Source organism: Lethenteron reissneri, chromosome 3, assembly GCF_015708825.2.
Source record: "Lethenteron reissneri isolate LAM-NWPU_2019-01 chromosome 3, ASM1570882v1, whole genome shotgun sequence".
In the NCBI taxonomy this organism is placed as follows: Eukaryota; Metazoa; Chordata; class Hyperoartia; order Petromyzontiformes; family Petromyzontidae; genus Lethenteron; species Lethenteron reissneri.
In genome coordinates, this window is record NC_083781.1 from 9,829,469 (window position 1) to 9,841,848 (window position 12,380).

Below are 12,380 nucleotides of genomic sequence, written 5' to 3' on the forward strand. Positions count from 1 at the left end.
ATTATTATTTCTATAAAAAATAATAGAAATAATAAAATAATAGAAATAATCTTTTTATTTCTATTATTATAATATTATTATTTATATTATTTAATGCTGCGGTTACTCTCCCAGCATTACCACGGGACGCCAATTCACATCACTCAGTGGTGTATATAGGAATCGAACACATCGATTCGACCCCTCGATTCAACACGCGTCGTTATTCTCTCACTAACACGTAAGAATCGAACACCTTACGATTCACTAGAGCATCGATTCCACTCGTGTACTGACTACGGGAATCGATCGCCTTCCTTAAATCAGTATCGATTTACTTCAGCATCGCACGAGTTTTTTCTTGTCGCTGTTTAAATATTGTAATTATCCTTACCAAATACTCGCGCCAAACATCGCCTAACATTTATTTATAAACTTAACAAAAAACGCATCGAGTCTTTATTTATTTTTCGTAAACGCAAACGCGACCGGAAGTCGAGGCGCTCGAGGCGCTCGACTTCCGGTCGCGGCATCGTCTGGGCCGCGCGTCCTCAACTCCGCCTGCTTCTCTCCGCGCGATAAACTCATTTCTTTTCATTTTTTACTCCCATTTCATTTCATCACACGACTCGCAACGTCAACACGATGTATTCATTCGTGTGCTGAAGTTGTTGGGGTGGGTGGGTGGGTGGGGGGATAGCTGCCCGCGTTTGAGGTAAGTCTTGGTGTGGTGATGGTTTACACTGGTCTAATTCAATGGAACTGCGTTTTAAATAATGAGGTTTACGACGGACTTGGTAATGCATTCAGCAATGTACCGATAATAATCACCCCTAACCCTATTGCAGTGTTTATGTAGGCATGTGCGTGTGTGTGTGTATTGGACAATCGGTTGAACTTTGTGAGCGGACCCACCTGATGACGATTTCTTGTGTTGCGATCGAAACGTCGTGATCGGTTGATTTTCTACCTACGTGACTTTACCGAAACAACCAAAGAGTATGTGTGGATTCCTGCAGTCACGAAAGCTTCAAATCTAGATTGAGTACGGACCCGCTTGCTGTAATGCGGAATTTCCACTGCTAGACATTGTTATCAAATGCTGTTGTAGTAATTATAAGAACCGTGCATTGTACATGTGTATACAGCCCTTTCTGTCAATCCACTGCTGGATAATGGCCTGCCCCACACCATGTGGTTATTTGACCATACCGCACCACGCTGGTCAGTGTGTGAAGGTGTGGGGAGCATAGACGTGGGAGAAGAGTACACTCCAACGCAATTTTTTTCTGCACTACCTTCTGTTGACAACGTCGCCCCGCATCATCCTATAACACTGGGCATCTGTGTCCAGTAACAACTATTTCGTGTGAGCCCACAGCGTTAAAACAATGGTCAGCCACGGCCGAGGTATTGGTCCTACCGTGTTTCAGATCTGCCTTGTGTTCACGAACACGGCCCCGAGACATGTCGTGTAGTTCCCCAATGTAACTACTGCCGCAGACACAACTTAGTTTATCTTCTTGGTTCTTTCGGTAAAGTCACGAAGAAGGATAATAATAAAATAATAAAAATAAAACATAATAAAATAATTCTCACGACGTTTCGGCCACAACGCAAGCAGCTTTAAATCGAAATACAACTTAGTTTGTAGACACCGGGGTATTGCATGTCAGGGATCACATCATTCACAGATGGGATCAGATCACGAATTTTACGTACTGTGTTGAATCGAACCTGGATCTTGTGTTTGTTAATGATTTTGGAAATATTTTGGTGACCCCTGCTATGTATGGCAAGGTGATGGTTTTGATTGGGTCCTCAGATGGTTCTCTCCCCACGGTTTGGGTGACAGCTTTGCGGATTGTGCGGTCCAAATATCCATTCATCTTGAGGGCTTGGTGTACGTGCCCCAGTTCATTGGCTAGGTGGTGCTGGTCGGAGATGCATCAAGCCCTATGGTGTGTCGGGTTTTGATGAGGGAATTTTTCTGGGCTGGATGGTGGTGGGAGTCAGGTTTTAGATGGGTGGCTTTCCTGTAGACAGCGTCCCAATGAGCCATCTGGTCTCTTTTCGATTAACGTACAAGAATGGTAACTTACCATCCTTTTCCACTTCCATGGTGAATTTGATGGCTTGAGTGTATGGAATTTATGTAGTTGGTTCAGTGCTAGCAGGTCATGTGGCCAGATGATGAACGTGTCATCTACGTATCTCTTCCACAAGGAAGGACGTAGGGTGGATGCCTGGATGGCATCTGTCTCAAATTTTTCCATGAAAACATTGGCTACCACTGGCGATAAGGGAGAACCCATTGGGGTACCTTCATCTTGTTTGTAGAATGTACCATTCCAGGTGAAGTAAGTGTTGGTAAGGCAGTGTCTCACCAGGGTTGGTACATCAGCATTCATTCCTTTTTGGACCAAATCTTCAATGATTGCAATGGTGTCAGGTACCAAAACTTTGGTGAACAGAGAGACCATTTCAAAAACTAACAAGCAAATCACCTGGAGATAGTGAGATTCTAGATTTGAAGTTTTCGTGACTGCAAGGATCCATACTCTTTGGTTCTTTCGGTAAAGCCACGTAGGTGAAAAAAAAAAGTAAATTAAATCACGACGTTTCGATTGCAACACAAGCAATCATCATCAGGTGTGAAAACCACAACAACATTTTTTTTTAGATAGTGAGATGTCTTTAATTAGAGAAACCAAGTGAGCTGAATTAAGTACAGCTGAGGTAGTCTTGCCAGTGAATGGAATCAAGGTCTCAGGAAGACCATCTCAAGCCCTGCCCTCTTACCCTGAAGCTGCACCCATCTCAGGCCTATATAAGACCATGTTTCAGTAGCTTTCTCTCTCTCACCTGAAGACGATTGCTTGTGTTGTGATCGAAACGTCATGATCTATTTTTTTTCTATCTACTTGACTTCACCGAAAGACCCAAAGAGTATCAATTCCTGCAGTCACGAAAGCTTTAAATCAAGATTTATTGAGTGGTGGTGAACAAAAATATGAAAGTGACTCAAAACTGTTACGTTAGCACGGTTGGCTACACACGGTGCAAAAGGAAGTTCAACATACACACCACACCTCGCTCTGCCCATCCTTTTCTGTCACGCCAGACCTGCCCTCGCGAGTCCATCGTGAGCGATCGGAGAGAAGCCATGGCTGCCGTATTCGCGGCGCCTGTGCCGAGCGTGCTGGACCAGGCAGCGCTCGTCAAGAAATGTCTCCAGCAGGCGTACTCGCTCACCGACAGCAACACCCGTGAGTGTGCGGGAGGGCGCAAGAGGAGGGGGCATCATTGGCATAGAAGCAGGATGATGAAAAACTTTTCTCTTGAGCCCAAAAAAAAATTCACACGTTGTGTATTTGTTTGTAATTGTGCGTAACACGTATTCACGTTTGTTCATGTACACGTGTGTTGTTTATATGGTTTGTTTTTTAATGTTGCACACGTGTGAACGGGCGGTGGAAGCTAAACTGATAAGATCTGACTGCTTCTAAACTCGCAAAGAGTTTTTCACCAAACTTATGAGACGACTAGTGATGAAAACTATTCCGACACCCTGTGTTGTTTTTCTTGCAGCCGATGAGGCGAAGTTGAAGGCTATGCAAGAAGTCAGTGAAAACTTTGAGGTAAGTGTTAATGTTAACCTTCATAGCATGAGTCCGAATTGAATTATTCCAGAACATGAGTGAGGGACAGCATAGGATCTCAGTGGTGCCGACTGAGGTGATCTGACAAGGTATTAGGTCACTAAGCCACCTGGCGATTTTCAAGGCAAATGTTTGTATTCACCAAAATGAATACAAACATTTGGTATTTCCATTCATGGGGGGAAGGAGGAGGGGGTTGGTGTTGTCTGCCTTCGTAGTCATTTTTCTCTGCTCATTTCTCTCCTGGGCCATCATCTGCAAATCCACTCCCACGGTCCTTCATGGCTTGGTTCACCACCTCTTTCTGTGCATGTCTCTCAAGCCTCTGCCCTAGTGCACCCATGTCTATCATCTTTCTTCTAATTTGGATTGCCTCTATTGTTATCTTTTTAAAAGTACGGTACGTTATTTCCTCGTTTACGCTTTCCTGAAAAGTGCCCACGTTAAGCCAAAATGCTTAAAGCAAAACACTGTTTCCCCATAAGAAGTAATGCAAAAAGTCGGGGTTGTGTTCCTTTTGAAAAAAATATGTGGAATCTGGTCAGCAGACGGGAACTGTGTAAAATTTCGATTTAAAGCTTTCGTGACTGCAGGGATTCATCTTCTTGGTTCTTTCGGTAAAGTCACGTAGAAGGGAAATAATAAAATAATAAAAAGAAAACATAATAAAATTATTTTCACGACGTTTCGGCCACAACGCAAGCAGCCGTCCTCAGGTGAAGAACAGGTCTGTCGGAAAGACAGCGTCTGTCTTTCCGACAGACCTGTTCTTCACCTGAGGGGACAGCTGCTTGCGTTGTGGCCGAAACGTTGTGAGAATTATTTTATTATGTTTTATTTTTTTATTATTTCCCTTCTACGTGACTTTACCAAATGAACCAAGAAGAGGAACTGTGTATTCATATTGTCTTATTAAAATATCAAAGAACGACCTCCACGGCAGCCGGTCGACACAGCCTCGCCATGGCTGTTGGTGCAGCGCTGAGCCCAGAGCCCTGCATCCCCCCCCCCCATCTTTATACTCTAACCAGATCCACCTCTCCTCTTAATCACACACTCTCTGTGTTGTATTGCATTATATTTTATTATATTTCTAAGTTTTCTAGGTTTGTTTTCTCTTTCATTTGTAGCTGATGATGATTGCTTGCGTTGCAATCGAAACGTCGTATGCTATTATTTAATTTATTTTTCTTTCTTGCGTGACTTTACCGAAAGACCCAAAGAATAACTCCTCACCCCCATGGCTTTGTGGTGTAAGCAATCAATAGAGAATGATATTATAACAACGGAATACCCAGCTACTAATCAGCGCTATAAGCTGGAGTGCATACATTACCACTCGTGTTTTTAACAAGCATTTATAATCTTAATGCCTGTGCGTGTGTTTGGGCCTCATTACACATGCTATGTGAGTTGAGGGATAGGGGGGGGGGGAAGAAAGGATAGAAATAGTATATGTAAAATTTTTTTGAAAATTATTATATATGCAACAAAATTCCATTTAGCTGAGGTGATGGTGGTTGTTGCTTGTTGTGGTGTTGGGTAGGGGGTGGAGGGGCGCTATGGGTACACCGTGTACTGTATCATTCCGCGTATATACAGTACCAAGAATTCCTATACAGCTGGGCCGTGCAACTCACGAAAGTAGTTAGTCATCGACCGCTCAGTAAGCGCCTTATAATGGTGCATGTCCTGCGTTGTGCGAAAAGTGCCTCCTCGTATAAGAACCGCGCCATAGCGGGGAAACGCGTTGTGTGTGAGCACGCGTTAGGCGAGGGCTTGCTCTGAAAAGTCTGTCTTCCTTGTGCTCCCACGTGTTTGCACGCAGAATGTCACGACGTCGCCACAGTACCCATTCTTCCTGGAGCACGTGATCCCACGCTTCCTCACCTTCCTGCAGGATGGGGAGGTGCAGCACCTGCAGGAGAGACCTCTCCAGGTGAGCAACCCAGGTGTTCTCCCACTCCGATTAAGCGAACACCTATTCGTGAAGACGGAACGATTCATCGTTGGAAGTTGTTTCTCACGCTCGCTTGCGCTCACGGATACACGCGTTGAATCATGCGTGCAGGGTTATTTATTTACAATATGTATTATTATATAAAGAGGAAAAGCTATGTTATCCAGCACTTTACTATCTGGAATGCTCTCTTAACCGACAGCTTCTTGCTGTGCGCTTCTCATCGATCTGTTGATTACGGGAGCTTTAGGACGGTGCCGTGTGGTGTCGCTAGCGGCAGCCTCAATTGTAAACACCGGCCATCCACCATTGATCATATTGTGATTGTGCTGTACAGTATCATGACTTTGTAGACTATACTCTAAACTGCCCCACTGCTTCTCTACAATCAACTTAGAATGGTCTGCAACTGACTGGTGACTACCTCTGTTAAAATAGTATGCTATTTTTTGTATCTTCGTAAAAATGTGGACTTGGTTTTTTTAGTCTTGAAAAGTTAATGAACTTGGAAAATTTGGTGAACCATAAGTATAACTCTCAGATATTTGATTAACTGGCACCCAAAAGCCAAATAACAGAGCATTTACTGTACATTGGTGCCATAGTGTAATGGTTAGTGTACTGGCCTTGCAATCCAGATCGCCTTTCAATTCTATTTCCCTGCAAGGCAGTTGAAACAATAGCAAATCCCACCTCTGTCTACCCAGGTAGTATAAATGGGTACACCCTATACTCATTGGTTCTTTCGGTAAAGTCACGTAGGTAGAAAAAAATAATAGATCACGACGTTTCGATGGCCACAAAAGCAATCGTCTTCGGGTGGGAGAGCGAAACCAGAGTATGGAAGAGTATGGATTCCTGCAGTCACGAAAGCTTCAAATCAAGAGGGTACACCTTTCTGTGGATTTCACACCTGATGATGATTGCTTGTGTTGCAGTCGAAACGTCGTGAGAATTTTTATTGTTTTATATTCCTATAATTTTATTATTTCCCTTCTACATGACTTTACCGAAAGAACCAAGCATATAGGGTACACCCTAGTTAATCGATTGGTAGGTCTGGTATACCGATGGGAAGTGTGGGTGGGCTATCCCACCTCTCAAAAGATGTCTGGCGAGCATGGTAGAGGAGGCAACATACCCTCTAGAGGAGGCTCTCTATAGAGCCTCCTCTAGTGTGGGTCAAGCAATTGTAGGGTTTGCAGCTTGGTTAGTTTTAACGAGGCCTTTTCTGCCTGCCACGGGAGATATTGTTTAGTAGTCGTGAGGTGGCAGCTCAGAGCACAGTGGGTGTCGCGACGTCAGTGGAGCACGGGGGGAGACGTTTGAAGAGATCAGAATACGTTGACGGGGTCCTGTGAATCATTCAGCTTTGCTCTCAGCTTGACTGTGCCTTCCCCATGCCGTGGGTATGGAGGAGCGGTGATGGTCAGCAGCTTTAGCCGCATAGGCGTGGGTCACGGGGTCGGCGAATTTCAAATTGAAAGCAGGGCGCTGGTGGCTATGGTGCGCATGGCCTGTAATCACGCAGGGTTGGTGAATCACACATTTTCATGAAACCTCTCTTCCACCCCGTGGGCGATGAGGTAGCCATCTCCTGGCTTGCCCGCGTACGCAGTACAGCAACTGGGTTAATTGCCATCTGCACGGGGATTGAGTGTTCCTAGCACGCGTGGGTTTTCTCTGATACAGTAAAGCCTTGGCTAGCCGGACTAATAGCGGGGAGCCCTGGCTCAGTTAGCTGAAAAGTCCATCAATATTAGTTGAGTGAAGCTATATCATCCTTCCTGGTGCGTTACGAGCATTTTTAAACCATCGACTTTTGCTCACTTTTGCTCCGACAGCAACTGCGAAAGCTAGTGTTGGAGATCGTCCACCGCATCCCGACCAACGAACACCTGCGCATCCACGCGAAGAATATCCTGTCGCTGATGTTCCGCTTCCTGGAGGTGAGAGGAGTGGCGGACGTTGTGTCACGGTCCCATCTTGGAATTTTGTTCCATGACGTTCTCCCCGTTCCTCTCATGCACGCAGTTGCTTTGACTGAAAATTCGACATTCATGTCTCTCGTGTGTTATCATCGCTGTGGTGTTCTCCGTCACGAATGGTCGGCGATCTACCCGGCTGTGTTGACACGCGTGTTACTTTCATTGCTTCATTGTACCGTAATAAATTGTGTTTTGTATGTATGTATGTTGAACTTCTTTCGCACCGCACGTAGCCAACCGTGCTCATGGGAGGTGCGATGCCTTGTCCTGCATCACACTCCATGCTGTTGAACTTTGCTCTCCTGTGCCAATGATGAACTCTGGAAATTCATCAGTGCCCGTTTCACACCTCTCGATGCTAAATTACTATAAAAAAAAAATTATGCACCATAAATAAGGGCCTTTTCCTGAAACCTTAACTGTTATTTATATGGCCACAATGTTATTTATGAATGTGGTTTTCATTCTAAATGTATGTTGAGTTTGCTTCAAATGGTCTACAAAAGAGAGCATAAAACATTTCAATCACAAGTGTAAAGAGGGGATTTTTTTTTCTTATTTCCTCTGCCCATCTGAAGCACCTCCGATTAGCACGGTTGACTACGTACGGTGCGAAAGAAGTTCAGCATGCATACACACATACACTGATAATGTGGATTTTCAATGTCGGAGAAAACTTTTGACCGTAAACTTAGCGCGGTATGAAAACAATCGTTGTCCTTAACGTCCGTCTCGGTTGTGCCCACCCTCGATTTGCGTTTTCGTCGGTGCTCACGTTGGCGGTTGCCCTCTTGCAGGTGGAGAACGAGGAAAACGTGCTCATCTGCCTGCGAGTCATCATTGAGCTTCACAAACAGTTCCGGCCGCAGATCACGCAGGAGGTCAGTTTGCATGCGATTGTTTTCATATTCTTGGTTCTTTCGGTAAAGTCACGTAGAAGGGAAACAATAAAATAATAAAAATATAAAACAATAACATTCTCACGACGTTTCGACTGCAACACTGATGTTGGCTGTGATGATGATGATTGCTTGTGTTGCAGTCGAAACGTCGTGAGAATTTTATTTTTAATATTTTTATTATTTTATTGTTTCCCTTCTACGTGACTTTACCGAAAGAACCAAGAATATGAATCCCTGCAGTCACGAAAGCTTTAAATCAAAAATTGAGATTGTTTTCGTTACGTCTTGCCCGCTTACTGTCGCTTTGTACGCTCGGCGGCGTCTGCACGTGCAGGCGCTTTGTCAATGCGCTGCCGAACGAAGGTTCTCCACGCATCTGTTGCGGCTCGTTATTTGACCATACTTCACCACGCTGGTCAGTGGGAGTTGGTGTAAGCGGAGAGCCAAGACGTGGACACATTCTGATCTTTTTTTCGTAAGCGCTTTGTCTTGTATGATGTTTGTTTCATGATTTTGTCTCTAATCATCCCTTGGACAGATTCACCATTTCCTGGACTTTGTGAAGCAAATCTACAAGGATCTTCCCAAAGTAGTGGTAAGTGTTCGTGACTAGTGGAGGTTTAAGGCACAAATGGCACATGTCAGGTCATACCGCAGCCCTTTTATCCATAAGCATATATGGGAGAAGTGGTGAATATGTGTTGTGTATATATGTGGGGAGCGGTAGTGTAGCGGTTAGCGCGCTTCACTACGAACCTGGCGCACTGAGTTCGATTCCCGCTCACAGCCAACACCAGTGACGATTATCTGAACCGGTCCTGGGCCTCCCCTAAGTCGACTCAGCCTCAAATGAGTACCTGGTGCGATGTGTAAACATTACCACTATGGAGACGAAGGCAGCCTGGCGTGGTGTTGGCCACCCACCCCCTCGTGTGCCATTCTGACCTTCATAGGTGCTCGAAAACAGCACTTGTGTGTGTGTATTTCTGTGAAGCAGTGGTAGTAGAGTGGTTTGACATGAGATCGGAGGAGCATATTGACTGACGGCTGGCCGCAAGTCGATTGTTTATTGCTTGTTTATTGCTCCTGCGTTGTAAACGAACACCAATCTCTTCACCCTGCAGAACCGCTACTTCGAGAACCCTCAGCCAATCCCGGACAATGCTCCCTTGTCTCAGGAGATGGTTGGGATGGTGACGGCAGTGCAAGTGAAGGTCAACCCAGAGCGAGAGGACAGCGAGACCAGGACGGTGAGTGTGGCGCTCGCTTGTAACCATCCAGCCACTACTACTAAGGGTGTCACAGTGCCTGGATGTTAACTACCTCGCCTGGTATACAGGAGGTAGTGGGTTTGCGGGTTCGATTCCGACCCTGACGCCTGTATATATTTTGAGTTTATATGTTCTCCCCGTGGTCACGTGGTTTTCTTCTCCGAGTCCCCCGGTTTTTCCCTCCACATTTAGAATCAATATTTGGCCGCTGTAAATTTCCACTTGATAAGCCACTTCGTTGAGCTGTCATTTGTGGACAAGTCACTTCTGAAAAATAACCGTATAGCTCAGTGGGCCTTACCTGGTAAAATAAAAAATAGTTTCAATAGTTTAGTTTACTGGCCCTCTCTTTGACCCTAACCCTCCCACTAACCCTAATGAGCTAGCTAACTAACCACTAGCACTAGCCCTCTAGCTGACCTCAACACCTCCACTAACCCTAACTAACTCGCTGGCCAGCCACTAGTACTAGCCCTCTTGCTGAACTTAACGCTAACCAATTAATTATAGATTTGAAGTTTTCGTGACTGCAAGGATTAGTTCTTTCGGTAAAGTCACGTAGGTGAAAATAAAAAATAAAAATAGAAATAACTAAATTAAATCACGACGTTTCGGAGGCAACACAAGCTTCTGTCATCAGGTGGGACAACCACAGCAAAAAACAGAATTACTGTAGTGGGCAGAGAGAGCTGTATGTGACAAGTGATTATATAGGGTAAGATTGGGGGAGGAGCCAGGGATGCAGGCGGGGGGCCGGCGTGTGGAGTCGGGGGCGGGGGTTAAGCTGTAGTCGTTATTTTCTGTCGCCCCGAGGCAATTAGGATATTACCATATTAATAACATCCTTCTAACAAACTAGCCAGCCAGCTGCTAGTTCCTAACGCTATCACTCTGCATGATGTTGTAGAGTGACGGTGTTAGTACCTGAAGAACTCTGCGCTACTCAATGGGGAGGCATGTCGGCTTGTTTGTATTCTAAAGCCTGTAACTGGTTCATAATAATGCATACATCTCCAAACGTGCATTTAGAGCGTGTGCATTTGAGACCTGCATTATGCGCTGTGTGTTAAAAAGTAATGATGATGACGTTTCGATACAGAGATTCTCATTTCGTGATGCTGATTTTGCGATGTTAATCGATATTTATCTTCGTCCGTGATGTGCAGCACACGCTCATCCCGAAGGGCACTCTCTCACTCAAAGTCCTGGCAGAACTCCCCATCATCGTCGTGTTAATGTACCAGGTAATGAATCACCTGTGTTTGAAGTATCCAGTATAGTGGGGAGCGGTAGTGTAGCGGTTAATACGCTGCACTTTGAAACTGGTGGCCCGAGTTCGATTGCCAACACCAGTGATGATTATCTGAACATGTTATGCACCTCCCCTAGGTCTACTCAACCTCAAATGATTACCTGGTGTGTTAAAACATCGCCACCGGGGAGACAAAAGTGACCGGCTGGGCATGCTGCTACCCCCCCTCTTGTGATATGCCAGCTTTCATAGGTGCTCGCTAACAGCACTTGCCCTAACAGTCTGTTAAGGCTATACGGGAGATTTTTGTCTTTAATATATTGTACGAATAGTGGGGACGAGAGTGGGTCGGACTGTTTTTGTAAAGGTGAACGTGGTTATGAAAAGTAAGCTCAACGATGTGGCCTAAAGAAGAACTTGTTCAATGAGCGTGTGTTACTGTTACTTGCTCTGACAAATAGATCAGAAACAATCATGGTCGTTGATGAAACATACGGAACGAAAACTGAAAAGCGTGGAAAAATGCGTGTTGGGACTTAAAAAGCGTCGTCTCCCTACTGGGGTCGGTGAGAGTAAGCTCTGTCACGGTTTGGCAGCATTAACGACACTGGCTGTGATGACCCCTTGACCTACACCTTGACAATTGTGTGTTCTCTCCGTTGCAGCTGTACAAGCAGAGCATCCACAATGTGGTCGCGGAGTTCATCCCTCTCATCATGAGCACCATCACCCTGCAAGTGTCTCCGCAGGCCAAGTATGCCGCACGCATGCTCACAACATGCTGCTGCTGCTACTGATAACGATGTTGCTTCTGATGTTGCTGATGCTGCTGATGCTGTTGCTGCTGTTGCTATAATAATACTGACGTTGATTTTGACATCGCTGTTGCTAATTTCATGTTGCTGCACCCTGCCGATGTTGCTGTTGCTAATGTTTTTCTGCTGCTGCTGATGTTGCTTCTAATGTAGCTATTGCTGTTGCTGCCAACACTGATGTCGCTGATGCTAATATTGCCGCGAGCTATGTCACCGCCAATGGTATTGCTGTTACCGTCGTGATTGCTGTTGCTGTTGTCGCTACTAGAAGTGCTGCTAAAACGCATGCGGCAGTCCGTAACCATGTCACCAGATTGAACAGCGGAGCTGCGGGCAAATGAGGCATCCACTCATTCCTTATTTATTAGTGGGAGTAACAATGGAAGGTGATGTCACGACAAGCAAGGGGCCCTGGAGAGAGAGTGGAGTTCTGAAGGCGCACGCACTCACCAGCCTGCGTGCGTGTGTGCATGCGTCGTGCGCTCGCTGTGTTTGTCATGGTTTGTCTACTAATGAGAGCTTTGCTTACGGTTGACATAATTAAGGTCTCG

General features: G+C 45.4%; 1 protein-coding gene across 1 annotated transcript in view; it reads left to right on the top strand.

Moving 5' to 3' along the window:
• Positions 1-602: 602 nt before the first annotated feature.
• The window catches only part of LOC133347911 (transformation/transcription domain-associated protein-like), a 41,033-nt gene continuing 29,255 nt past the window's right edge, over positions 603-12,380 (top strand). Inside the window, exons 1-10 of the mRNA XM_061560653.1 lie at positions 603-694; positions 3,104-3,248; positions 3,571-3,620; positions 5,470-5,580; positions 7,446-7,550; positions 8,387-8,470; positions 9,030-9,086; positions 9,616-9,741; positions 10,929-11,006; positions 11,680-11,768. Of these exons, the coding sequence (XP_061416637.1) occupies positions 3,146-3,248; positions 3,571-3,620; positions 5,470-5,580; positions 7,446-7,550; positions 8,387-8,470; positions 9,030-9,086; positions 9,616-9,741; positions 10,929-11,006; positions 11,680-11,768 (803 nt within the window). The 5' untranslated portion in view covers positions 603-694; positions 3,104-3,145. The remainder of the gene's footprint in view (positions 695-3,103; positions 3,249-3,570; positions 3,621-5,469; positions 5,581-7,445; positions 7,551-8,386; positions 8,471-9,029; positions 9,087-9,615; positions 9,742-10,928; positions 11,007-11,679; positions 11,769-12,380) is intronic.